The sequence below is a fragment of the Scylla paramamosain genome, chromosome 10 (genome assembly GCF_035594125.1).
Source record: "Scylla paramamosain isolate STU-SP2022 chromosome 10, ASM3559412v1, whole genome shotgun sequence".
NCBI classification, from domain to species: Eukaryota; Metazoa; Arthropoda; class Malacostraca; order Decapoda; family Portunidae; genus Scylla; species Scylla paramamosain.
The window spans coordinates 21292194-21316931 of NC_087160.1; the positions used below are offsets into that span (position 1 = coordinate 21292194).

Consider the following 24738-nt stretch of genomic DNA (forward strand, 5'->3'; position numbering starts at 1 on the left):
TGAAGTCTGTGTATGTGTGTGTGTGTTGGTATTAGATTACAAAATGTTGGTAATAATTGTCATGCGTAACATAAATGATTGCTTATTGTGGTGGTATAGAAGTAGTAATGGTGGTGGTGGTGGTGGTGGTAAATGGTGGTGGTGGTGGTGGTAGTAATAGTATTTGACAGCTCATCTTATTTTTGTTTACCTAGCGTGTATAAAACTCACACGAACTCCCATCATTACCAGTTTTACTACCACCACCATCACCACCGCCACACTATTGAGCCACTACTCTCTCCTGTCACACACAAACATACAGACACCACGCGGCACGAGGTGACTACCTAACCGGACGCTTCATTCTGACACGCGCGAACCATTGCAAAAAATAACCGCGAGGAGAGCTAATGTGCCCCGCCTCACTATCTGGCAACACTGGTCGGGCGTGTTACATGGCAATGGTGGTGGGCGGGGCTTGAGCCGGGATCCAGGGACGCCCCGACAACGCCTACTGCTTCCCGATACGCTCTACCCATTTATCTGAGGCGCCCCGATACCAACCTTCCGCCCACACAATATTCCGGCGCCAGATAAACGTGGATAGTCCTCAACGCTACAGTATATGCCTGCTAATCTCCGCACCATGTTTCACCCGCTGACGTCATGATGTAAATGTTGGAGTGAAGTTTTCTGCTGCGTTTCGTGCTGGACTTGTTGCTTACTGCCGCTGCTCCTGGTCTGTGGTCTGCTGGTCATTCAGTGCTTGTGGCGGGGAGTTGGATGGCGAAGGGGTAGTAGGAGAGGGGATGTGCGGGGAGGGAGGGACTAGTGTGTGGGAGGGGTGACTGGGTGGAGGGAAAGGAAAGAGGGTGGATATTGCTGATTGCGGCTTTTATAATTAATTAGGGATAGTGGGAGTTACAGCAGACCTGGTTCTTGTGTTGGTTATAGTGGGTTTGATAGCAGTGGTGGCGGTGGTGGTGGTGGTGGTGATAGTAATAGATAACATGCAAACTGTTATGTAGCACCGTTAATAGACAGAACTAATAATCATAGCAGAATTGTAGTAGTAATAGTAGTAGTAGTAGTAGTAGTAGTTTTTACATGTCATTATTTCACACTATATAACAAGCTGCACATCACGTAGTTCACTAACAAAATCAACATAATTTTGTTTTAAGTGCACATATCAAATCCTTTACTGTGTTCATGAATTTGCACCCAACTCATTCCTGCAAAAAATAATATATGTAGTAGTAGTAGCAGTAGTAGTAGTAGTAGCAGTAATAGTAGTAGTAATAGTAACAGTAGTAGTAGTAGTAGTAACTGTAATCGTTCATGTAATCATTGAATTGGTGATAGGAACTGTAGCAGCAGGTCACGGCATCGACAGTACTAGCAGTAGTAGTAGCAAGAGTGACAGCAGTAGTAGCAGCAAGAGTGACAGCAGTAACAGCAGTAGCAGTAGTAGCAGCAAGAGTGACAGCAGTAGTAGCAGCAAGAGTGACAGCAGTAGCAGCAGTAGCAGTAGTAGCAGCAAGAGTGAGAGCAGTAGTAGCAGCAGTAGTAGGAGTAGCGGCAGTAAAAGCATCATCAGGAGAGGCAGCATCATGGGGGCACTATCCTCTGCTGGCCGGATGTCAGTTTTGTCACACTGACTCTCAAGATAACACTCCCTATCACAGTGGGCGTTCCTCACCCCCACCGACACATAGTCTGTCTCTCTCTCTCTCTCTCTCTCTCTCTCTCTCTCTCTCTCTCTCTCTCTCTCTCTCTCTCTCTCTCTCTCCTAAAAAGTCGGGTATGAAGAGATTAATTTAAAAATGCCAATTGGATTTCTGCGGTTATCCATTCCTGCGAGTCTTCTTTTTCCCTTTTTTTTTTTACATATATTTATTTATTTATTTATTTATTTTTTTGTAGGAGTGGTTCTGGCAAAGGACAACAAAAGGCTTAAAAATGAAAAAAAAAAAAAGAAGCCCAATGAAAGTATCAGACCCCAGAGAGCCGTCAAAAGGGTTACATAACATGAGGAAAAGGATCTTGAAATCTCCCTCTCTCTCTCTTGAAAGCTGCAGAAATGCGCGAACTGCGAAGATGTGCGTGCAGACATCCAGGGGAGCTCTTCCACGAGGAGATATTGACCTGAAGAACCACGAGGAGATATTGACCTGAAGAAGTGCGTGTCATAGGGCTTCCATCAGGCGCAGCGTCACTAATACATGGACAGTGTGCTTTTCTAGACAGTTACCAATATTTGTACCAGTTGCAGACGATTGTAACCTGAGGAAGAGCAAAACGTAGAGCTTCCATCAGGCGCGGCATCATTAGTACGTTGACAGCGTGCTTTTCTAGACAGCTATCCATATTTGTACCGGCTGTAGACCTGATGTAATACGAAATTTACGAAGCGCAACATGTATTTAGGAACCGAATTCAAAATGTGCCTATTTCTTCCATTTACTGAGACCAAGTGGACGAAAGCACGTACGCAGCATCACCAGTACGGGCACAGCGTGATTTTCTAAGATAGCTCACAGTCTTGTAGTAGCAGCAGACGACCTGACATAGCACCATATTCTGAGACACCTCCACGCCGCACCTCCACTTCTTTCAAAAGGCTCTAGTTGAAGTTAGACGGGTTTTTAAGGTTGTTTTTTTAGTTGAAGTGAGAGATGAATAATATTTCTACATTATCAACTGGAGAAATAGCTTTGGAAACCCGGCTGTTCTTCTCTGTGGCCTTTGAAAATAGTCGTGGTGAGAGAGCAAAGCGATTAACGAAACACATCATGTATCATTGAGTTTAAATGTGCCAGTCTCCTCCACTTACTGAGATTGCTGAGAATGCATGACAATATCGAGTGCATTCCTTTCACTTCAGCCACTCACAGCAACCACTGTACTTATAAAAACACCCTTCATCTGTATTGCTATTAGATAGAAATTCTCTCTCTCTCTCTCTCTCTCTCTCTCTCTCTCTCTCTCTCTCTCTCTCTCTCTCTCTCTCTCTCTCTCTCTCTCTCTCTCTCAAGATAAGACACCTGTGGATTGGTATATTTGTCTCTTTCCTTTCTTTTGCCTTTTCAATACATATTTATGGTGTTGTATTTGTAATGTTAATGCTTCATGCCCTCTTGTACGTGTTGGTGGTGGTGGTGGTGGTGTTGGTTGTGGTGGTGGCACATGTGTAGGGCATGGTGGTGGTGATAAAAGACAGGGGGAGGCGGTGGTGATAGTGAGTGAGTGGCATTGACATCATGATGCGTCGTTAGCAGTGGTGGTGGTGCTGACGGGGTGAGGGGGAGGTATTGGGGGTTGTTAGGGTGATAATGATTAGTGGACTTCCCAAAAACCGATAAGGATACCATGAATAGTTTTCTCTAATAACTAGTGATTATTGCGCAGTAGTAGTAGTAGTAGTAGTGATGGTGGTAATTGCGGTTGTAGTAGTAGCAGTAGTAGTAATAGTAGTAGTAGTAGTTGTAGTTGTTGTTGTTGTTGTTGTTATTGTTGTTGTTGTTGTTTTAAGTAGTGTTGAAGTAATAGTAGTAGTTATATTAGCAATGACTTGTAGTAGTAGTAGTAGTAGTAGTAGTAGTAGTAGTACTGTTGGTGGTGGTGGTGGTGGTAATAGAAGTATCATCATTATTACCATCAACTACAGCAGCAGCAGCAGCAGCACGAGCAGCAACTGTACTAGTAGCAGCAGTAGTTGTTGTTGCTGTTGTAGAAGTAGCAGTGTCACCAATAGCAGCTTGTCGTTTTATTGTAGTAGTTGGTGATGGCGGTGATGTGATGGTTATTAATATCTTTCCCTAACATCATTAGTAACACTGAAAACCATATTCAAGACATACAAATACCACAATCGCAGGTGATGCTGGTGGATGCTGTTTTAATGATGGTTGTGATGGTGGTGGCGGAAGACTGGTGATGATGGTTGTGATGGTGGTGGCGGGAGAGTGGTGATGATGGTTGTGATGGTGGTGGCGGGAGAGAAGGCAGCGTGGGAGGCATAGAAGTACTCGTAGACGGGTGGAGAGAGAGAGAGAGAGAGAGAGAGAGAGAGAGAGAGAGAGAGAGAGAGAGAGAGAGAGAGAGAGAACTAGGAAGGGGAGTGGTCACTATTATCTCAATTGACATCTAATACTTCACTTGTCTCTGATCTCTCCTTGTGATGGCGCGGAGTTGAAGAGACGACTGTGTGTGTGTGTGTGTGTGTGTGTGTGTGTGTGTGTGTGGCAGAGGAAGGGAGAGGGGATGTGATACTGAAGAAGGGGAAGAGAAGAGGGGAAAGTGTATGAGGTAGAGAAAGAGAGAGGATATGGTGGCCTTCATGTGTGTGTGTGTGTGTGTGTGTGCGTGTGACAAGCAGGTCTGGGTGGTCTGCGAGGCATGGGAGTGGGTGGTGGGAGATGTGAGAGGGGAGGAGAGAGACATGGGTGGGCGGAGATAAGAGAAGAGAGCAAGTGTATGTGTAATGTGAGAGAACTCTTCCTCCTCTCATAGGGAATAACAGGCACGGCAGACACATTAGCCAGATGGAACAGATAGGCGGAGACGTCGAGGAAAGAAGAGAACTGGATCAAAGGTGCATCGAGGGTTATTACTATCTCATTACCAGTCTCAACTTGCACGATTCTGATTTCAGTTCTAGTGGAGTGTTTTGTTTTGTTTTTTTTCTCCCTCTTTCTTCCATCATGTGCTGGTGGGTGGGCCGTGTTAGTCTGTGTATTGTGATTAACGAATGCCCTGGTGTGTTTTGGTGCTTCGGTGCTTTGTTTCCAGTGTGTTATTTGCTTTGTATAGTAATATCATCCATAAATACGATGACTTTGGCCTAACAGACGAAGTATTATGGAATGAAGATGGACACGAGTATTATTCAAGCATTTTTGTTCGGGTGTGTTCGCTTATTTTTGTATTTCATTGGTCATATGGGTGAAGGATATTTTTTTTATTTGAGTGAATGGAGTGATTTGCGGATCTGCTTAGTGTGTGTTGCTCGTTCAGCGTGGTGTTGTGTTTGTGTGTGTCTCGGTGGGTGGATGGGTGGGTGGTGGTCGTTCTAGTATTTAGTCGAAGTTAGGTCTTCTTAGGAATGCTGCTTGTGTCATTTGTCGAAAAAAATGTTTGTGAAAGAAATTATTGCAAGAGAAGTATCAAGATTAACCTTTACTAATTCTCTGCCTACTCTTTTATTTATTTATTTATTTTATTTATCTATTTTTTTCGTTAAGGCATCCAATAATCTCAATACTTACTAATGCCACTACCTAATTGTGTCTGCCGTCGGCCTCCTTAACGTGTAGGCCAGACTGATGCATCAAGCCTCCATCCCGGCCACCGTGCAGCTATGCCAATGATTCCGTAATGTGCATCGGCTAATACTTGCATAATGATATTGCGTCTTTTACTATTAACGCGGGCCGGGGAGCTTCATCCTCCTGCAGTAGAGGAATCTGTAGTTGAGTTCTTAAGATGAACCTATATTATCTTCCTAATCACTGGTCTCTTTTAATCTCGCCGTCTTGCTCTGGGTATCATAATGTGACGGTGTAGCCTGCAAGTTACTGAGCTGAGCACGGCCATCACCACATGAAACTGTCCCCAGGTTGATACAGGTCTGAGTCACCACCACTAACGCTCTCCTTGCTGTGAGGTTGACAGAGTAATGTTAAGGCTTTCAACTCTCCGATAAGCGCTCTGCACCACATACTTGGACTTGTTCTAGTATCTGGAAGTAAGTTTGCCACAAGTAGCATTCTTTTCCCTCCTGACCAGCGCAGCATCCATCAGTTGATTCAGTACATCTTAACATCTTTCCTGTACGACGTCGCGGTTTCCTGCACGCGGCACCTGAGCAATACGTTTGTGTATCAGTAGTACACACGCGGCCACACGTCACATGGGTAGCTGACTGGAGGCGCCGCACCATTCTCGAGCAGGTGTGGCGCCGCTCATTGCATTCTACCGGGGCCGCCACTACACTTTCCGCACAGAGTCGCTGACTCTGACTTTTCGAATTTTTTTTCTTTTGGCTTCCTTGAACTCCCTCGACAGGAAAGCGGCCTGCATGTGAGGGGAGGAGACTGTCTCACATCGTCCTCTGGGAAGTGTTGCCTTTTCTGCACAGAAACGTCAGTCTTTGTTCGATAAATACCAAATTTCGTATCATGTGCACTACCTATTAACTTCCTCTTACAGTTGTAGACAGGATGAACTTCAGCCTTATTTATTGAAGCATTATGTAATAATATACACGTTCACTGGACAGATAATTTCAATTGCTGCATATGAATTTTTTTTTTTTTCTGAATATATTCAACTTGTTTCAGAATTTTTATTGTCTAACAAATTTTTACCGCTTTGATTCACCTTCATGTTGTGTTGCCTTACACTTCCTACTTTTATTCTTCATAACGAGAGGTTGTTAGTTCTCTAAATGCATTTATTTTTATATTTTGACAACATGTTTTAGTTCGAATTCAGTTTTTACTCATCATTTGTTGCCAACAGTTAATACATTTTAAGACAAATTCAGTAATACTTATATACAATTTATCAATAAACTTCTACTACATTTGACAAGATGATCTCAGTCTAGTTATGATGGAGACATTCTTGCTATTATAACTGAAAACTGCTGCGGCATTTGTCGAAAACCCGCGGCATGCATTCATTAGCAGGGCGGAGCAGGAGGGCAAGGCAGAGGTAAAGGGCAGGAGGTGACGAGACAACTGGTGATACGACAGCAGGTGACTGGTTAGTGGACAGGGAAACAGCAGGCATTTTGGGAACATTCATTTCTGGAGTAGAAGGAATCAGCGAGGCAGCAAAGATTAGCAGGTAATGAGGCAGTGGGCGGTGGAAGAGCAGGAATTTGAAGAGAACATAGTTAGGCAGTGGACAACGGAAGAGCAGGCGTCAGATCAGCAGGTATTAGGGCAGCAGTCGGTAGAGGAGCAGGAAATAGAGTAGGAGGTGAGGTGGGCAGCAGACAGCAGGGGGAGCAGGCAGGATAAGAAGCAGATCAGTGCCCACCTGCCGCATCTGTTTTCCGCTCTGCTTAACACGGGTTGTCGGCTGCCCAGGTAGCAGTGTCTCGACCAGGTACACAGATGGTCGAGTACACGCACTGCGGTACTCACTGTGGTGTGTTTGATGGTACGATGCGATGAAAGCACCGTGTAAATTGCTGGCAGGGTCTTGAAAGTATTTGATGTGGTGTATTTTGACTGTAGAATGAGATGAACAGGCGTGTAAATTACTGGAAAACTCTTGAAAGTATTCTGTTTATAGTGTTTGATTCTAAAATGCGATGAAAGTACCGTGTAAATTGCTGGCAGGCTCTTGGAAGTATCAGACGTGGTGTATTTTGGCTATAGAATAAGATGAACCGGTTTGTTAAATACTAGAAAACCCTTGGAAGTACTCTGTTTATAGTGTTTGACTTTAAAATTCAATGAAACTAGGGTGTAAATTGCCGCCAGACTCTTGAAAGTAATCTGTTTAGTGTATTTGAATGTAGAGTGGAATGAAACTAGTGTGTAAATTACTGGCAAAACTACAAGTACAATAAGTTGTATGTTAAACTCCGGAATTACAAAGAAACCAGCGTGTAAACTGTTAACAAATCCTTGGAAGGGGTTATTTTGACTGCTAAATGCAATAAAACTAGCGTGAAAACTACTGGCAAACTTTTGAAAGTACATGAATTGGTGTGTTTGATTCTAAAATGCAATGAAACCGACGTGTGAACTCTAACGAACACTGGAGTAAGAGTAGTTTGCTTTCCTTGTTCCTCCTTAAGACATCTGTACAGTCATTGTCAGAAGCCCAGTAACGTACCACATTCACTTCCACTGTCTGCAACATTTTCCCTCACTCATCTGTTAGCAGTTTAAAAAGATCTTGATGACTGACTGGTGGGCGGTGTTGCTCTCTGTATCTGATTAACAAATGCCCTGGTGTGTCTTGGGGCTTTCTTCCCAATGCGTCATGTGTCTTGTGTAGTAAAACCATTAAAGATACGATGATTGTCCGCAGATCATTGACCGACTGACTATTTTTGAATATAATGCGCAATTTATGTCTTTTTACCATTGTTAAGTTTAATGTTTCCCCTTTTTTTTTTTTTATTAGCTTTCAATTCTAACGTTTTAGGGAATATATAATGTGCAGTGAGGTCAGGTCTACTAAGCCGGAGCTCTGATACAGACTTGCTATATATGGAGCTAGCAGACTTATTGTTCAAGGCCATTATAAGATCAGATTACCAGATTAAGATCAGAGGACTGCAAACTGAGCTAAAAAAAAAAAAAAAAGAAAGGAAAAGAAAGATGGGTAAGGTTTGCAAGTCTAGGTTAGGTTAGGTAAGGTTAAGTTAAGCCATTATAAGATCAGAATACAAAATTAAGATCAGGGGACTTCGAGTCGAGGAAAAAGACACTAAATATATTGTGAGTGCGGCAGATTACTCAACGTTTAACCGTGACTGACATGAGAACACCAGGCAACCCAAAGAACTACCGAGGAGTTTGTATTTATATAGTTCTCCCCTTCAAGATTTCCTTCACTATGCAGCGGTTCATAAGACTATGCAGGGGTTCATAGGTCTTCCTCCTTGTTCATGACCACTCCTGCTCCGTCTGTGGCCAGCCTTTCATACCTAATAATACTCATAAAACCTGGGACACTTTCACTGCAATATTGACGACACTAGAAAAACATGGTATGAAATCTTTATAAGCATCGGTGTGAAAGAATGAGTTTAAAAAATAGATATTACAGCTCCTAACTAGTATACTGTTTCGATGTAGAACAAGAAGAAGGGTTTCAGAGTGGTTTGTAGTTAAAGAAAGATGTACCAAGGTAGCAGTGAAAGGGCTAAGAAGAAGAGGCGAAGGAAAGAGCAAATAATGAGATAGGCGGGCAGGAGTGAAATGTAGAAAGAAAATAGCGGAGAGATTGAGGAAAAGTTTAAACTGAAAAAAAAAAAACCAGACGAGGATAAAGAAGTAGTAAATGAGAAGAGAGAGAAATTAGGAATGAGAAACAAAGAATGGGCGTATAAAAAAGACAATTAACAACCAGGAAATAAGGAAAAGTTAATAGATATCACATACAGGAAGAAAGGAGAGAAAAACTGAGGAGAAACACAGAATACAAAACATGGAAAGTGAAGAGAAGACAGAATCCGATGATGGGAGAAAGGGTTAACAGAAGGAGAGAGAGAGAGAGAGAGAGAGAGAGAGAGAGAGAGAGAGAGAGAGAGAGAGAGAGAGAGAGAGAGAGAGAGAGAGAGAGAGAGAGAGAGAGAGGCAGCCCCCCTGTAGTGGTACATTGGCCACCTCCCTGAAGCGACGGATGCTTATCTCTGTGGCGTCAAATGGTGTCACTCCATTATTTACCTTCCCTCGCAGGGCGCCGCTCTCCTGACGGGCTGCCGCGGGAGAGAGAGAGAGAGAGAGAGAGAGAGAGAGAGAGAGAGAGAGAGAGAGAGAGAGAGAGAGATTAAAAAGTGTAGAAGAAAATGTAAATTGATTGTGTTGCATTTTTTTATTGTTTTTTAGTCTTTGATGTTGTGGTGATGATGATGATGATGATGACGATGATGGTGATGATGATAATGATGGTGATGATGATGATAAAGATACATGGATTGGAATTATGAGGCCTTTCTCTTCCTCTTCCTCTCCTTCCTCTTTGGAGATGATAATTATGATGATGATGGTGATGATGATGATGATAATAAGGAAAGTAAACAAAAGCAAAATTATGAGGTATGAGTGTGTGTCTTTTTCTCTTCCTCCTCCTCCTCTTCCTCCTCCTCCTCCTCCTCCTCCTCCTCGTCCTCCTCAAAGTGTTTACAAGTGCCAGCTTACTTTCAGGTTTTCGCTTAAACGTTGTAACTAAATTTACCAAAAGAGAAATTGCAATAGAGAAAAAAATATATCACTAGTCACCGTCTTCATTCTTCCTTCTCTCTTATTCTCTAACATCTTTTTATTCCCTACTTCCTTCTTCCACGCTCTCCTTCTCCTCCTCCTCCTCCTTCTCCTCCTCTTTCTCCTCCTCCTTCTCATTCCTATTCACCTTCTCATAATTCTTGCAGCTCACAACAAATCCCACGCCACCTGTTTCCCATTATCCTCATATTCTATTCTTCCCTATCATTCTTTACCCTTCCCTCCCCTATTCTCTCTCACCTTCCTTTTCATCATCCTCACCTTTCTAACTCCTCTTACTTCTTCCCTCATCCTTCTGGTATTTTTTTTTTTTTTTTGCTGTACTTGTTCAATTCTCCTTCATCTTTTCTCATTTTCTCTTCTCACTCCTCTTCTCTCACCTCTCCCTCTTCTCTCCTCCTGTCTTTTCCCACCTTTATCTCTTTTTCTCCTTTCCCTTCCCTCACCTCTCCTCTCCCTCCTCTCCTGTTCCTCTTCTCTCCCTCCATCCATCTTCCATCTTTTTCCTCTCCCTCCTCCTGTCCCTCTCTTCTTCTTCCTCCTTTTCTCTTTCTCCTATCTTCTTCCCCTCTTCCTCCTCCTTCTCTTCCCCTCTCATCTCTCTTCATTCTCCAATCTCCCTTTCCTTCTCAACTTTCCCTCTTCTTTTCCATCTCCCTTCTTCTTCCTCCCTTCTCTCCCTACCTCCTCTCTCTTCTCTTTTCTTTTCCCTCTCCTTTTCTCTCTCCCCACCCTCTTCTTCTCCCTCAACCGTACACAGACAGATTGACGAAGAGATGTGACTCTTTCTCCATATTTGTCTCCCCTTCCCCCTTTTCTCTTCCTCCCCCTCCTCCCCTTCCCTTTTCTCCCCCCTCCCCTCTTATCCCCATCCTGATGCTCTTTAGATAGCAGGTAACCCCTTGCTGGTAATTGTCTGTTCGTCTGTCTGTCTGTCTATTGCCTTCTCTGTCTTGATGTGTGTGTGTGTGTGTGTGTGTGTGTGTGTGTGTGTGTGTGTGTGTGTGTGTGTGTGTGTGTGTGTGTTTCTTTTTTTCTCTCTCTTTCTATTTGTTTTGTTTCTTAGTTCATATCGGTCATTGTCTCTTTGCTTTGTCTTTTATTCTTTGTATTATTCTTGATTCTTTCTTGTCTTCTTGTTTTTCGTTCTCTTTCTCTCTTTTTTTTTTTTCTTTTATTCTGCAAAGTTCGGTCAGTATTCCTGTCTGTGTTTTCATTATTATTATTATTATTATTATTATTATTATTATTATTATTATTATTATTATTATTATTTGTTTTTTGGTTTGTTTTTGTATTTATTTTTGTTATTCTTTTTTTCTTTCTTGCATCTGTTATTTGTATCACTTTATGTGCTGCATCAGTTTGCTCTCTCTCTCTCTCTCTCTCTCTCTCTCTCTCTCTCTCTCTCTCTCTCCTCTCTCTCTCTCTCTCTCTCTCTCTCTCTCTCTCTCTCTCTTCCTTTCTTTTCCTGTTTTCTTTATCATAATCATAATCATTATTGGTACCTGTTCTTTTTTATCTACCTTTCTTCCCTTCTGTTTTTCTTTTTCTTTTTCTTGATCTTGTCTGCACGTTTCTGCTCTTCTTTATCGTCTTTTTTTTCTTCCCTCCCTTTTTTACTTAAGTTTCTCTTCTTTGTTTGCCTATATCCTATCTTCTCTTTCTTTTTCTCTCATCTCTCTTCTTCGTTTGTATCTTTCTTTGTCTTACTTCTCTCTTTTCTCCCAATTTATCTTTTCTTTCCTCTCCCCATTCTTTTTTTTTACCATTCCTCCTTCTCCACTTCCTTTCCCTACTCTCTCCTTTTTCTTCCTTATCACCTCTCATCCATTTCTAATCCCTTCTTCTTCCCTTCTTCCTTACATCTTCCGATTCCTTCTCCGTCACCTTTCATCCATTTCTAACTAACTTCTTCCTATCCTTCCATTTCCTCTTAGTCTCCAGCCATGCACTTGAAATTCTTCTCTCCTTCTTCCTCCCTTCATCCCATTTCTTCCTTCCCTCTATCCCTTCTCCTTCCACACTATATAAAACCATACACGTGTGCGCCCATAACCCCCACCCTTTGTACATACATACATACATACATACACACATGGAGGCAGTGATCAGTCATGCATACAATATTAGCTTTAGGCATGAAGGTCCGGGTTGGCAGGAGTCTTGTCTGATTGGCTGATTGGCTGACTATCTGATTGGCTCTGCGGTGATTGGTTCATTGCTGATCCCCTCTTGATGCTGATTGGATGAAAGCTTGTGTGTGTTGTGTGTGTTAATGGCTGGGTTGGTTTTGTTGGTTTGAGTGATTGAGGGAATGCTGGTTGGATTGGTTATTGTTCGTTTGATGTCTTGATTCTTGAGAGAGAGAGAGAGAGAGAGAGAGAGAGAGAGAGAGAGAGAGAGAGAGAGAGAGAGAGAGAGAGAGAGAGAGAGGTGTACGCATTTCCTTTCTTTTCTTTTGTTTCTCTTTTTTTTTGTTCTATACCTTCAAAATCTTTCTTGTTTCTCTCCCTCTCCATTCTTATTCTTTTCCTTTTCTTTCCAAGTTACGTTTAGTTTGTTCCATTTTTGTATCTTTTTACATATAAGAAATATTTTTTCGTTTATTTTTTCATTCACTTTTTTTTTCATTGCAAAATTATTGAGATGTCTTTCCTGTTTCCTCACATTATTATTTTTTCTTTTGCTAAGACACTGATGCAAAACAACAACAACAGCAACAACAACAACAACAACAACAACAACAACAAACAACAACAACAACAACAACAAACACCACTACTATTTCTACTACCACTACCACTAATACAGCTTCTACTACAACAATAACTACTACTACTATTATTACAACAAAAACAACAAAACAAAACAAAAAAAAATTCTGTTACTACTCTTACTACTACTACTGCTACTACTACTACTACTACTACTACTACTACTACTACTACTACTGCTACTACTACTACTACTACTACTACAAAAGCAGAAATCATGATGACATTGTAGTACATACTTGAATTATCTCCTGTATCGCCATTTCCTATTTCTAGTTCACATTTACTTCTCCTTCCGGTGTTTCCTCCTCCTCCTGCCATTCCTCCTCCTCCTCCTCCTCCTCTTTCTCCTCCTCCTCCTTCCATTTCATTTCAGATTTTTATTGAAGTCATGAGACCATCCATCAGGAGGTCCATTTAGGGTAACAGTTTCCACGTCTCTCTCTCTCTCTCTCTCTCTCTCTCTCTCTCTCTCTCTCTCTCTCTCTCTCTCTCTCTCTCTCTCTCTCTCTCTCTCTCTCTCTCTCTCTCTCTCTCTCTCTCAGGGGATGTGTGCGTGTGTGTGTTTGAGACTGCTGGGTGTGTGTCCTCTTAGTGTCTTCCTCCTCTTCCTCCTCCTCCTCCTCCTCCTCCTCCTCCTCCTCCTCCTCCTCCTCCTCCTTGTCTCACTAAATATGAGACACGGCCAGCTCACGCACTTCTCTGCACCTCTTATCTAAATGAAATCGTTACAAGTTATAGTGTAAGCAAGCGCTAATGAAGTTTTCAGCCAATTAATTCAGCTGAGAGTGATGCAACTTTTTGTGTGTTAGTGTGTGTGTGTGTGTGTGTGTGTGTGTGTGTGTGTGTGTGTGTGTGTGTTTTAGTTGGTTATTGTCATCATCATCATCATTATCATCATTGTTATTACTACTACTACTACTACTACTACTACTACTACTACTACTACTACTACTACCACCACTACCATTACTACTCTACTGCTACCACTACTACTACTACTACTACTACTACTACTACTACTACTACTACTACTACTACTACTACTACTACTACTACTACTACTTGTTCTTATGGCTAAGTAAGTAATAAAAACAAGAATGCCAAGAGAGAGAGAGAGAGAGAGAGAGAGAGAGAGAGAGAGGACACACAAAAAAAGACCAATTCTTGAGAGGAACAACAAGAAAACCTAACATTCTCACCCCCTAACTCCTCCTCCTCCTCCTCCTCCTCCTCCTCCTCCCACTGCTCCCTCCCTTCCCCCCACGGCGCGAAAAGGATCATCCCTCACCCCGCCCACCTGCCCGCCCCTTCCGTCTGCTAATTATGTCATTTCCTCCCCGGGACAGACTACTCGCGTTTGTCCAAAAATGACACTCACCCTGATAAAAAGTGCCACGCCAGATAGTGCCGCTGCGCCTCTTCCAGCTGTGTGTGTGTGTGTGTGTGTGTGTGTGTGTGTTTGTTTTAGTGGGGTGGCTTGCTTGCTTTGTTTCTGTGTCTGTCCGTGTGTGTGTGTGTGTGTGTGTGTGTGTGTGTGTGTGTTGGGGCCTCTCTCTCTCTCTCTCTCTCTCTCTCTCTCTCTCTCTCTCTCTCTCTCTCTCTCTCTCTCTCTCTCTCTCTCTCTCTCTCTCCTTTTTCCCTCCTTTCTTGTAAGCTCTCTTAACTTCCTAATTTCCCTCATTATCTTGTCTCTTATATAAGTTCTTTTAATGTGTGTATATGTATGTATGTATGTATGTATGTATGTATGAAGGCGAATGATTTTAAGCTTCTCTGTGTGTGTGTGTGTGTGTGTGTGTGTGTGTGTGTGTGTGTGTGTGTGTGTGTGTGTGTTCGCCCATTGGATCAACTTTCCATTCTTTCCATCTCATGTCTCGCCCCATTCATCTTTCTCCTTCTATTTCCTCTCTCCTGATCATTACCCCTTAATCTTCCTCTTCCCTCTTTCCTCCTGTGCTTCCTTTTTTTTTTTTTTTCTCCTCTCTTTGAAAAGTGATCGTAATTTCGACCCTTATTCCTCCCTGTCTCTTGCTTTTTTTTCTCCTTTTTTTCCTTTTTTTCATTTCCTTCTTTTTTTCCTATTTCTTTTCTATTTTTCTTTGCTTTCTTATGTGTTTATTTTATCTTTTCTCCTGTTCCTATCCTTTCCATGTATTTCTCTTTTTTCCTTTCCATTCCTTCTTTGTTCTCTTCTCTTTTTTTGTTTTTTTTATTTTCTTTTGCCTTTCATTCTTCGTCTTTTTTCTTTCTCCTTTCCTTCTCTTTTTCTTCATTCCTTTCTTATTTCCTGTCCTGTTCCTTACGTTCCTTCCCAGTCTCCCTCCTCTTCATTAAATTTACTTCTATTTCTCAATTTTGTCTCTTCTTCCTTCTTCCCCTTTTATTCATTCCCTGTTTTTCTCTCTTTGTTTTCTTTTTCTTGTGGAGCTTCCATTCCTCCTGGTTTTCTTCCTTTCTCTTCTCCTATTTCCTTCTCCTTCCTTCAGTTTCTTTTCTGTTTCTCTTTCCGTCCTCTCCTTTCTTCGTATTTCCCCTTTTTCCCTCATTTTGTCTTCATTTTTTCTTCTTCCACTCTTTCTGTTAACCTTTCTCTTCTTTCATTTATTTCTTTCATCCTCCTTCCTTTCCGTCTCTTCTATCTTCCCTCATTTTTTTTTCTTATCCTTGTGTACCCTTTCTGTTCCTAACACTTTTTTTTTCCTTCCCTCTATTTCTTGCTTTGTATACCCTTGTTCTCCCTTCTCTTTTTTTTTCTCTCTTCCTCTATTTCCTCTACCTTATGCCCTTTCATTTCATCCTCCGTTTTCCTTCCCTTTCCCTCCTATCCATTCACTGTCTTCTTTCCCTTCTGTTATTTCCTTTCCCTTCTATCCCTTTCATTTCATTCTCTTTCTTTTTTTCCTTCCCTTTCTTCTCCTATTCATTCACTCTCTTCCCTCTCTCTCTCTCCCTTTCATTTCATTTTTCCGTATTTCATTCTCTGTTTTCCCTGTTTTCCTTTCCCTTCTTATCCACTCACTCCATCCTCCTCGTGCCTTTCCTTTCCCCGTGCCTTTCCTTTCCCCTCTCCCCTCGCACTGTTTCCCTGCCGCCAGCCAACATTACCTTCTCCGCCCCGCTGCCCTCTCTAATCCCGTCGTCGTGTTAATAGTCACAGGGTTTTTCCGGGGCGTGTGACACTGGAATAATTTGTCATTCTTGCAATAACCGGTGCGAGTCCCTGGGTGAGATACCATCAATGCTCTCCAGTCACCGTGCTGCGCTCCATTCACGCCGGGGAGGAGGACGAGAGCACTGGAGGAGGAGGTGGTGGTGGTGGTGGAGGTACAAGAAGAGAAGGGGCTGCTGGAAGAGGCATATATGTGGAAGGGGGGTGGAAGGGAGAGTGTCGTATGTAAATGTTAGGGTGAATGAAGTGGAAGTTTAAAAGACAGAGAGACATGGTGAGAGAGAGAGAGAGAGAGAGAGAGAGAGAGAGAGAGAGAGAGAGAGAGAGAGAGAGAGAGAGAGAGAGAGAGGACGTGGTGCGTGCGTGCGTGTGTGTGTGTGTGTGTATGTAATAAGAGGACGTAACTGTTTGTTTATTTTTCTCCTTTGTGAGTGTTCTCGTGTGACTCCTCATTTATTAATGTGGGAAGGTGACATACACACACACACCACTCTTTATCGCGTCTCTCTCTCTCTCTCTCTCTCTCTCTCTCTCTCTCTCTCTCTCTCTCTCTCTCTCTCTCTCTCTCTCATTTATAATTGTATCATTGTTATATTTTTTCCTCTATGCATTCTCTTGTTAGTTTTAATCTCTGTGCCATTCCTGATTTTAAAGTTAGCTTAAATACATCTCATTATTTTTCTGTGAATGTTATCTTTGCATCATTATTTATTCATTACAGTAGCGTATGTGTTGGTTAGCCATGTAATTAGATCGTTTGGATGTTAATATCAGCCGAAGGTTCTGATCAATTTTCGTTTCTTTTATTTCATTTGATAAGTTCCATTTTTTTCCTACTTATTCGTGGTTATTATTTCTTATTTGATGTAATTTGGTACTTTCTTTCATTCTTAACTCCCCTTCCTATTGGAATTACTAGTGCTTTTATTTATTTTATTTCACTTGATTATTCCCTTATTTTCGTAACTTATATACCTATTTGGAATTTTCTTTTTTTCCCTTCATTTATTAGTTTCTTTCATTTCTTTATTTTCCTACGTATTTGTAATGATTTTCATTCTTATTTTATTCCATTTGATCATTTCCTTTTTTTCATAGCTTTCTAACTTTTTTTTTATCTTTTCATTTCATAATTTCGAAATTTTCTTAACTTCCCTGCTTATATGGAATGATTTTTTCTCAGTTTATCTCATTCGATCATATCCTTAATATCCAACCTATCTGAGAAACTGAAGCAACCAATCCCAGACCCAAGTGGCGGAGTGAACGGAAGCAGCAGTGTTGTGTTGGGCAGTGAGAAGGTGACTGAGGGTATGTGTTGAGTGGTGATCGGCGGCAGGTGAAGAGAGGGACGTGAAAGATGATGATGTGTTTACCCTCTGTGGTTTCTTTGATGTTGTAGTCCCTTATTCAAGTGCAGTGCCTTCCATGTCTGTTCTGTTGTTGTGCTGTAGTAAGGATAACTTTTATCACTGTTGTTATTATTGTTATAGTAATATTAAAGTATCATGCAGTGTGGCCTTTGTAATATAGATGAGTGAGATAAACATACACACACACACACACACACACACACACACACACACACACACACACACACACACACATACACACACACAGACACACACACACACACACACACACACACACACACACACAGAGAGAGAGAGAGAGAGAGAGAGAGAGAGAGAGAGAGAGAGAGAGAGAGAGAGAGAGAGAGAGAGGTAGTGCTATGTAAATTATTATAACGTGTATTTAAGTCATTATTTTCTCAGCACCTGTCTTCATTGATGTGTCACTCGCCAACACTCAGGAATTTTCTCACGGTGGCGCGCCGGACCTGACGTGCAGACTAATGCGCGGCGGCAGAAACTGAATAAATCATGAGCGTATTACAATGAAACTACATTTTTTACCTATTTTATTTATCTGTTTATTTGTTTATTTATTTAATTTTATCTTATTCATTTATTTTTTCTTTTATCTTTCGTGTCGGATGCAGTATATGTAATAGCTGTGATACCAATTATCCCTTTCTGTTTTGGTCTCCCGTCATGGTTAATATAATATTATTTATCTGTTTATATATTTATTTATTTTATTTATTTATTTTTTTTTTTTCACCATTCGTGTCGGGTGTAGTACATGTGATGGCTGTGCTGTCAGTTAACTGTTTCTTCTTTGTCTTCTCCTCGTAGTTAATACAATGGTGAAGTTTTAGAGGATAGTTATGAAACACACCGCAGACAACTACAGGAGTGGTGGAACAGTGATTCTGAAAGACTTCTCTAATTTTAGATAATCCTTTTGCTTCTATTCTTTTAGGAGTGGCACCTTCAGTGGGGCTTTTCTTTCCACCCTTTTTGTAGCTAATGGCCAGACTCCCTCTTGCATTAAAAATACGTTTAAGCTTAATAAACTTAGATAAAAAAAGAAATACGAAGAAATCAGTCCATAATTTGAGTTGTAGATGAAAGGGATATATTTAGCAATGAAGTTATTAGCGCCGAGTCAATAGGGGCTTTGAGAGAATAGATACATGTATTGATAACGATGATAAGTGGGGTAGAGATATGCATGTTATTTTTTACACAGAGGCTGCCACGTGTAGGCCCGATGGCTCGATCCTTGCAGCTGCCCTTATGTTCTTATGTTCAAACCTTTAAGTGTCTTAGTTTTGTTTGTTTATTTGTTACGTTTTGGTGAAGTAAAATTATGAGGGGCTACTCAACTAATAAATGTCTCCGTGAATGATGGCTTCTTGCAGCTTGCCTTATGTCCTGTGTCCTTAGCTGAAGCCGTTAAGTGTCTACAGTATTATTCACTAATCTATTCATTTATTTTGTTAAGTAAAATCGTGAAGGGCCACTCAGAGTAATAGATGTCATAGGGTCATTAGCAGTCAATATACGTAGTTAATAGTTGTGGTTCAGTAATAGATTTGGTGTTTGCATTGCGAGTATGCGGAGTAAGTTGTGGTGAAGTGGCGGGCATTGGCTTATCTCTCTTATCTGTCTGTAAGCAAGCAAATATATGTGTGTAAATAAATAATTCTCCCTTTCACGTGCTACCGCTACTGTTGGCTTGGTAGATGTGCCTCGCTGGTGCTGCTGTTGTTGTTGTTGTTGGTGGTGGTGGTGGTGGTTGTGGTGTAGTTGGTGGTGGTGGTCATCATTATCATCATTATCAGCTTTATCATCATCGTCATCATCATCATTTTCTTCTTCTTCTTCTTCTTCTTCTTCTTCTTCTTCTTCTTCTTCTTCTTCTTCTTCTTCTTCACCTCCTCCTCCTCCTCCTCTTCAGCATTGTCAATGGTATCATCATCTTTATCGTCATCATTGCCTTCCTTATTACTACTACTACTACTGCTGCTGCTACTACTACTACTACTACTACTACTACTACTACTACTACTACTACTACTACTACTACTACTACTACTACTACTACTATTATTATTATTATTATTATTGTTATGCTGTTGTTTTCAGTACCTCCACAGACGGATCCTTATGTGGCAAATCCAGAGAGAGAGAGAGAGAGAGAGAGAGAGAGAGAGAGAGAGAGAGAGAGAGAGAGAGAGAGAGAACAGGTCTGGATGCGGAACGGTCAGCCTGTGAATGCATAAAGAACAAAGAGAAGAAGAGAAAAGGAGTTTAGGGAGAAGGAGGAGAGGAGGGAGAGATAGGAAGGCGGGCTGGGGGGGAAGGGAGGATAAAGATGAAGGATGGAGATGGGGAGGAAGATTTCTGTCCCCCTGGTGATGAATGAGAGGAAGGGAAGGTGGAGGTGACGTGGAGGCAATGCTCTCTCTCTCTCTCTCTCTCTCTCTCTCTCTCTCTCTCTCTCTCTCTCTCTCTCTCTCTCTCCAATGGTCATATGATATTTTCTTGGTGGACTTCATCATGAAATAAAAATAAAGTTTAAACAGTTTAATTATGATAAATTAGAAAATGTAATCGAGAGAGAGAGAGAGAGAGAGAGAGAGAGAGAGAGAGAGAGAGAGAGAGAGAGAGAGAGAGAGAGAGAGAGAGAGAGATGAATTAAGATAAAATTATGTTATCTAGTGATAACATGAAAAAAAAAATCGTATGAGAGAGAGAGAGAGAGAGAGAGAGAGAGAGAGAGAGAGAGAGAGAGAGAGAGAGAGAGAGAGAGAGAGAGAGAGAGAACAAACACGTGCCGGGATCAGTTACCAATTTTAACTTCATTGTCACTCACTATTCACTCACACATCATGACACCCTACCACCCTGCCACCCTCCCTCCTCCTCCTCCTCCTCTTCCTCGTGCCTTCCAGATCTTGTTACGAGACGATCAATATCTGCCGCTGTTCACCACACTGCCTCCTTCTTTTCGTCACTGTTCCCACTGCCAGTGCCTATCGATTTGCCGTCACTCTCATCGCTGTTCATGTCTCCTCCTGCTCTTTCCCCTTTCTCTTATTGTTTTCTCTCTTTTTTTTTTATATCTGTTTATGATTTGTGTTGGTTTTCGCTCATTTCGTCTTTTTTTTCTATGTTGTTTTTTTTCCTTTCTTCGTTCGTTTCGTGTATTTTTGACGTAACCCTTAATTTGCATATTTTTTTCTTTTTATTTATTTATTTATTTATTTTCGTTTCCCGTTGGTTTGCGCTCATTTCGTCTTTTTTTATTGCTTGTTTTTTTCTTTGTTTTTTTTTTTTCGTTCATATCGTCAATTTTTGGCGTAACCTTTGCTTATCTTAGTGTTTTATTTCTCTTTTTTTTTTTTTGCTTTTCTTTTTTTTTATCCAGTTTTACCTCTCGTGCATCGGTGAATTGATAACTACTTTTTTTTTTCAAGATTGTTCAGGAAATATATTTTTTCTTCCCTCTGTGTCTCTCTCCTTCTTCTTCCTCTCGTCTTTTCCTGTTCCTTATCTCCTCCTCCATAAATTAGTATTCTGTTTTTATTCACTTCTTATTCTTCTCTTCTTGTTTTGCTATTCTTCTTGTCACCTTGTGTTTTTATCTTTATTTATTTTTTGTACTTTTCTCGTCTTTTTATATTCATGTATATATATTTTCTTTATTTTTTAATTATTTGATTTTGATGTATTACTTCGTTATTATTATTATTATTATTATTATTATTATTATTATTATTATTAGTAGTAGTAGTAGTAGTAGTAGTAGTAGTAGTAGTAGTAGTAGTAGTTGTTGTAAGAGTAGTAGTAGTAGTAGTAGTAGTAGTAGTAGAAGTAGTAGTAGTAGTAGTAGTAGTAGTAGTAGAAGTAATAGTAGTAGTATTTATTTACCACTTATGATCCGTTATTTCATCGATGTCTACTATTATGGCGCAGCATCACTCTTTTTTTTTTTTATGTATATGTTCACGTATATGTTTATGTATATGTTTATGTATGTATGTATCCATGCATATATATATATTTTTTTAAAGTTTGGTGTCGATATCACACTTCATATTAATATCTACGATTTAACTGGTTCATTTCTGCTAATTCCTTGCTATTTTTTCTTTCTTTTTCGTTATCCTTGCATTTTAAATGTTTATGCTCTAAACAGCTGATTTTATTTATATTTTTTTTATCCTTATTTTTCTGTTGTTATATTTTGCATGAGTGAATCACGCGTGTTTATTTTATATTACTTCATTCTCTTGTTATCTGTAATGGAGTCGAAGTGGTCTTATCGAAGGAATTTATATATGTATTTTTTTTTCTTTTTTTTATGCATTTTATTAGTCTATCGCTGCTTTTACATATTCGCACGTCTCTTTCCAAGGATATTGCCTGGAGATTCAGTGTGTGTGTGTGTGTGTGTGTGTGTGTGTGATGCATAATTACAAGTGAAGGACAGACAGACAGACAGACAGATAAAAAAGACAGACCAATAGAGGGTGAACACTTTCCCACGAATATTAAACTCAGAGGGTTATCAGTGTTGGGGGAAATTTTACTACATTCACCACCACCACCACCACCACTACATCTACTGCTACTACTACTACTACTACTACTACTACTAGTAGTAGTAGTAGTAGTAGTACTGGAAGTTTTTTGTTCGTTTGTTTTTGTTCCGTAGTGTGATCATAAAGGTTACTACTGATTATAATTATTATTATTTAATCGTCCTTGAACATGCAATAAACTGTTCTGTTTAATTTTACCTTAATAATAGTAATAATAATAATAACAATAATAATAATAATAATAATAATAATAATAATAATAATAGTTATAATAACAATAATAATAATAAAGGAAACTCAGATTGTATGCCATCTTTGTAAGAGAGAGAGAGAGAGAGAGAGAGAGAGAGAGAGAGAGAGAGAGAGAGAGAGAGAGAGGCATCTCGGTTATATTGTGCTATCAGGAAGAGTGAGGGAAGCGCAATACAGTCTGTCAGATAGTCATTTACTCATTCAGGCAGTCATTCAGTCAATCAGTTAGTCAGTCAGTTTGGTAGTTGGTCAGTTAGTCAGTCGGCTAACTTAATTAAAACACTGTAATTGTTGATTATTGTTAGTAGTAGTAGTAGTAGTAGTAGTAGTAGTAGTAGTAGTAGTAGTAGTTGGTGTTGTTGTAGTAGTAGTAGTAGTAGTAGTAGTAGTAAAAACAAGAACATATGGTAAGCTTGTTAATGAACTTTTTGGTTAATTAGTGTGGAATTCAGTCAGTCAACTTAAGTCAGCTGATGACATTGCTAAGAAGTGTGTGTGTGTGTGTGTGTGTGTGTGTGTGTGTGTGTGTGTGTGTGTGTGTGTGTGTGTGTGTGTGTGTGTATGACTGTATCTGCTCAACATTCTCTCTCTCTCTCTCTCTCTCTCTCTCTCTCTCTCTCTCTCTCTCTCTCTCTCTCTCTCTCTCTCTCTCTCTCTCTCTCTCTTTCTCGTGTTATCAGTTGGCAGTCATCTTAGGGCAGCTCCGAGTTGCGTGTTATCAGTCGCTATCTCTTCCTTATCAGTCTGGGGCGGGCCCGGACTCTTTCCCTTATCACTCATTCTGTCTTTCTTACTTATCTGGGAACATTCTTCGTCTATTTTCTTCTCCTCCTCCACCTCCTCTCTCTCTCTCTCTCTCTCTCTCTCTCTCTCTCTCTCTCTCTCTCTCTCTCTCTCTCTCTCTCTCTTGTTTTTGTGTTGCTTTTTCTTCTTCTTCCTCTTCTTCGTCCTTTGTCATCATCGTGTTTATCGTCTTTTCTTATTCCTTCCTTCGTTCATTATGATTCTTGTCGTTCTTGTTTTGTTTTTGTTTTTGTTGCTTTTTTTTCTTTTGTGTTGTTCCTATTCTTATTCCTTCTGCTTTTTTCCTCCGTTCTCTCTCTCTCTCTCTCTCTCTCTCTCTCTCTCTCTCTCTCTCTCTCTCTCTCTCTCTCTCTCTCTCTCTCTCTCTCTCTCTCTCTCTCTCTCTCTGTTGTGGTCTTGTTTTTGTTCTTGTTTGTTTTTTATTAATCTTCTTCTTCTTCTTCTTCTTCTTCTTCTTTATTGTCGTTGTCGTCGCCGTCATCGTTCTCCCCCTCCTCCTCCTCCTCCTCCTCCTCCTCCTCCTCCTCCTCCTCCTCCTCCTTCCTCCTTCCTCCTTCCTCCATCATTTCTTATCTTGCCCGAGGTTATGTTTTATCATTGTTTGTTTTACTCGGAATCTTTTCTCCTTTTCCTTCTTTACTTATTCTCTTTTATTACTCTTCACTCTGTTTACAAATGTTTCCTTTTTTTTTCCCCCTCTCCTCTTTTGTATCATTAATAACAACCCTGTCTTTTATCTCCCCATCTACTCTACTGCTGCTGCTGCTCTTCCCTAATCTCTTTCTTCCCTCCTTTCCCTCCGTTGTCTCTCCCTTCCCTCCCCTCTTTCACCATCGACCTTCCTTCCTCCCTCCTTATCTCTCTCCTTTCCTCCCAAAAGTAGTTTAGATTTCACCTTATCCTTGTCTATCTTTTATCGCGAATGAGGGAGGGAAATGGTCTAAGAGTTCACTTGTGTTTAGTATTGTCTTCCTCCTCCTCCTCCTCCACCTCCTCCTCCTCCTCCTCCTCCTCCTCCTCCTCAATGGTAGAAGTCGTGGCTCCCAAGATCTGGCGTTGGAACTGCATCCGAGGCGCCATTTAGCGGGAGAAGTATAGTTGTTTTGAGTGTTTAGGTTAGGTTTGGTGAAGAACTCGGCTTTTGAAGTGTTTGTTGTTGTTTTTCTTCTTGTTTTTCGTCCTTCTGGTTCTGTTTCTTCTTTGTTTTTTTGTTTTTTTTTCTTCTCTGTCGATTTTGTTGTTTTCTTGTTTTTCCTGTTCTTCTTCTTTTTCTTCGTTTTGCTTTTGTTTTTGTTCTTGTTTTTGTTGATATTCTTCTTTGTTATCGCTTGTTTTCTTCTTCCTCTTCTTCTTTTTCTTCGTATTCTTCTTCTCGTTCTTCTTCTCCTCCTTATCAGTTCCGTGCGATCTCTTACCCTCTATCAGCTTCTATCTTTTTATTTCTCTCTCTCTCTCTCTCTCTCTCTCTCTCTCTCTCTCTCTCTCTCTCTCTCTCTCTCTCTCTCTCTCTCTCTGGGTCTTGATTTTGATCTTTTATTCTCTATGTTTCTGTCTGCCTTCCTTTATCATCTCGTTTCTCACTCTCTGTCTTTCTCTTTCAGTATATTTCTATCCCTCCCTTCCTTCATTTTCTTTGGTTGTATCCTTATTTGAATCCGTTTTCCTTTTTGTTGTTTGCATTTTTTTTTATTTTCACTTACGCATTTTTGTTGTTGTTGTTGTTGTTGTTGTTGTTGTTGTTGTTGTTGTATGTTATCCTGTGAATGCATTTTCATTTTTTCTCTGTTGCTTCTTTTTTTTTCTGTATCGTCATCACCT

The 24738-nt window shown here is 40.6% G+C and overlaps 1 protein-coding gene across 1 annotated transcript in view; it reads right to left on the bottom strand.

Moving 5' to 3' along the window:
* Window positions 1-5488: 5488 nt before the first annotated feature.
* LOC135104003 (uncharacterized protein DDB_G0271670-like) overlaps window positions 5489-24738 on the bottom strand; it is a 27587-nt gene continuing 8337 nt past the window's right edge. Inside the window, exons 4-5 of the mRNA XM_064010867.1 lie at window positions 19254-19389; window positions 5489-5643 (exon numbers count right to left, since the gene is read on the bottom strand). Of these exons, the coding sequence (XP_063866937.1) occupies window positions 5489-5643; window positions 19254-19389 (291 nt within the window). The remainder of the gene's footprint in view (window positions 5644-19253; window positions 19390-24738) is intronic.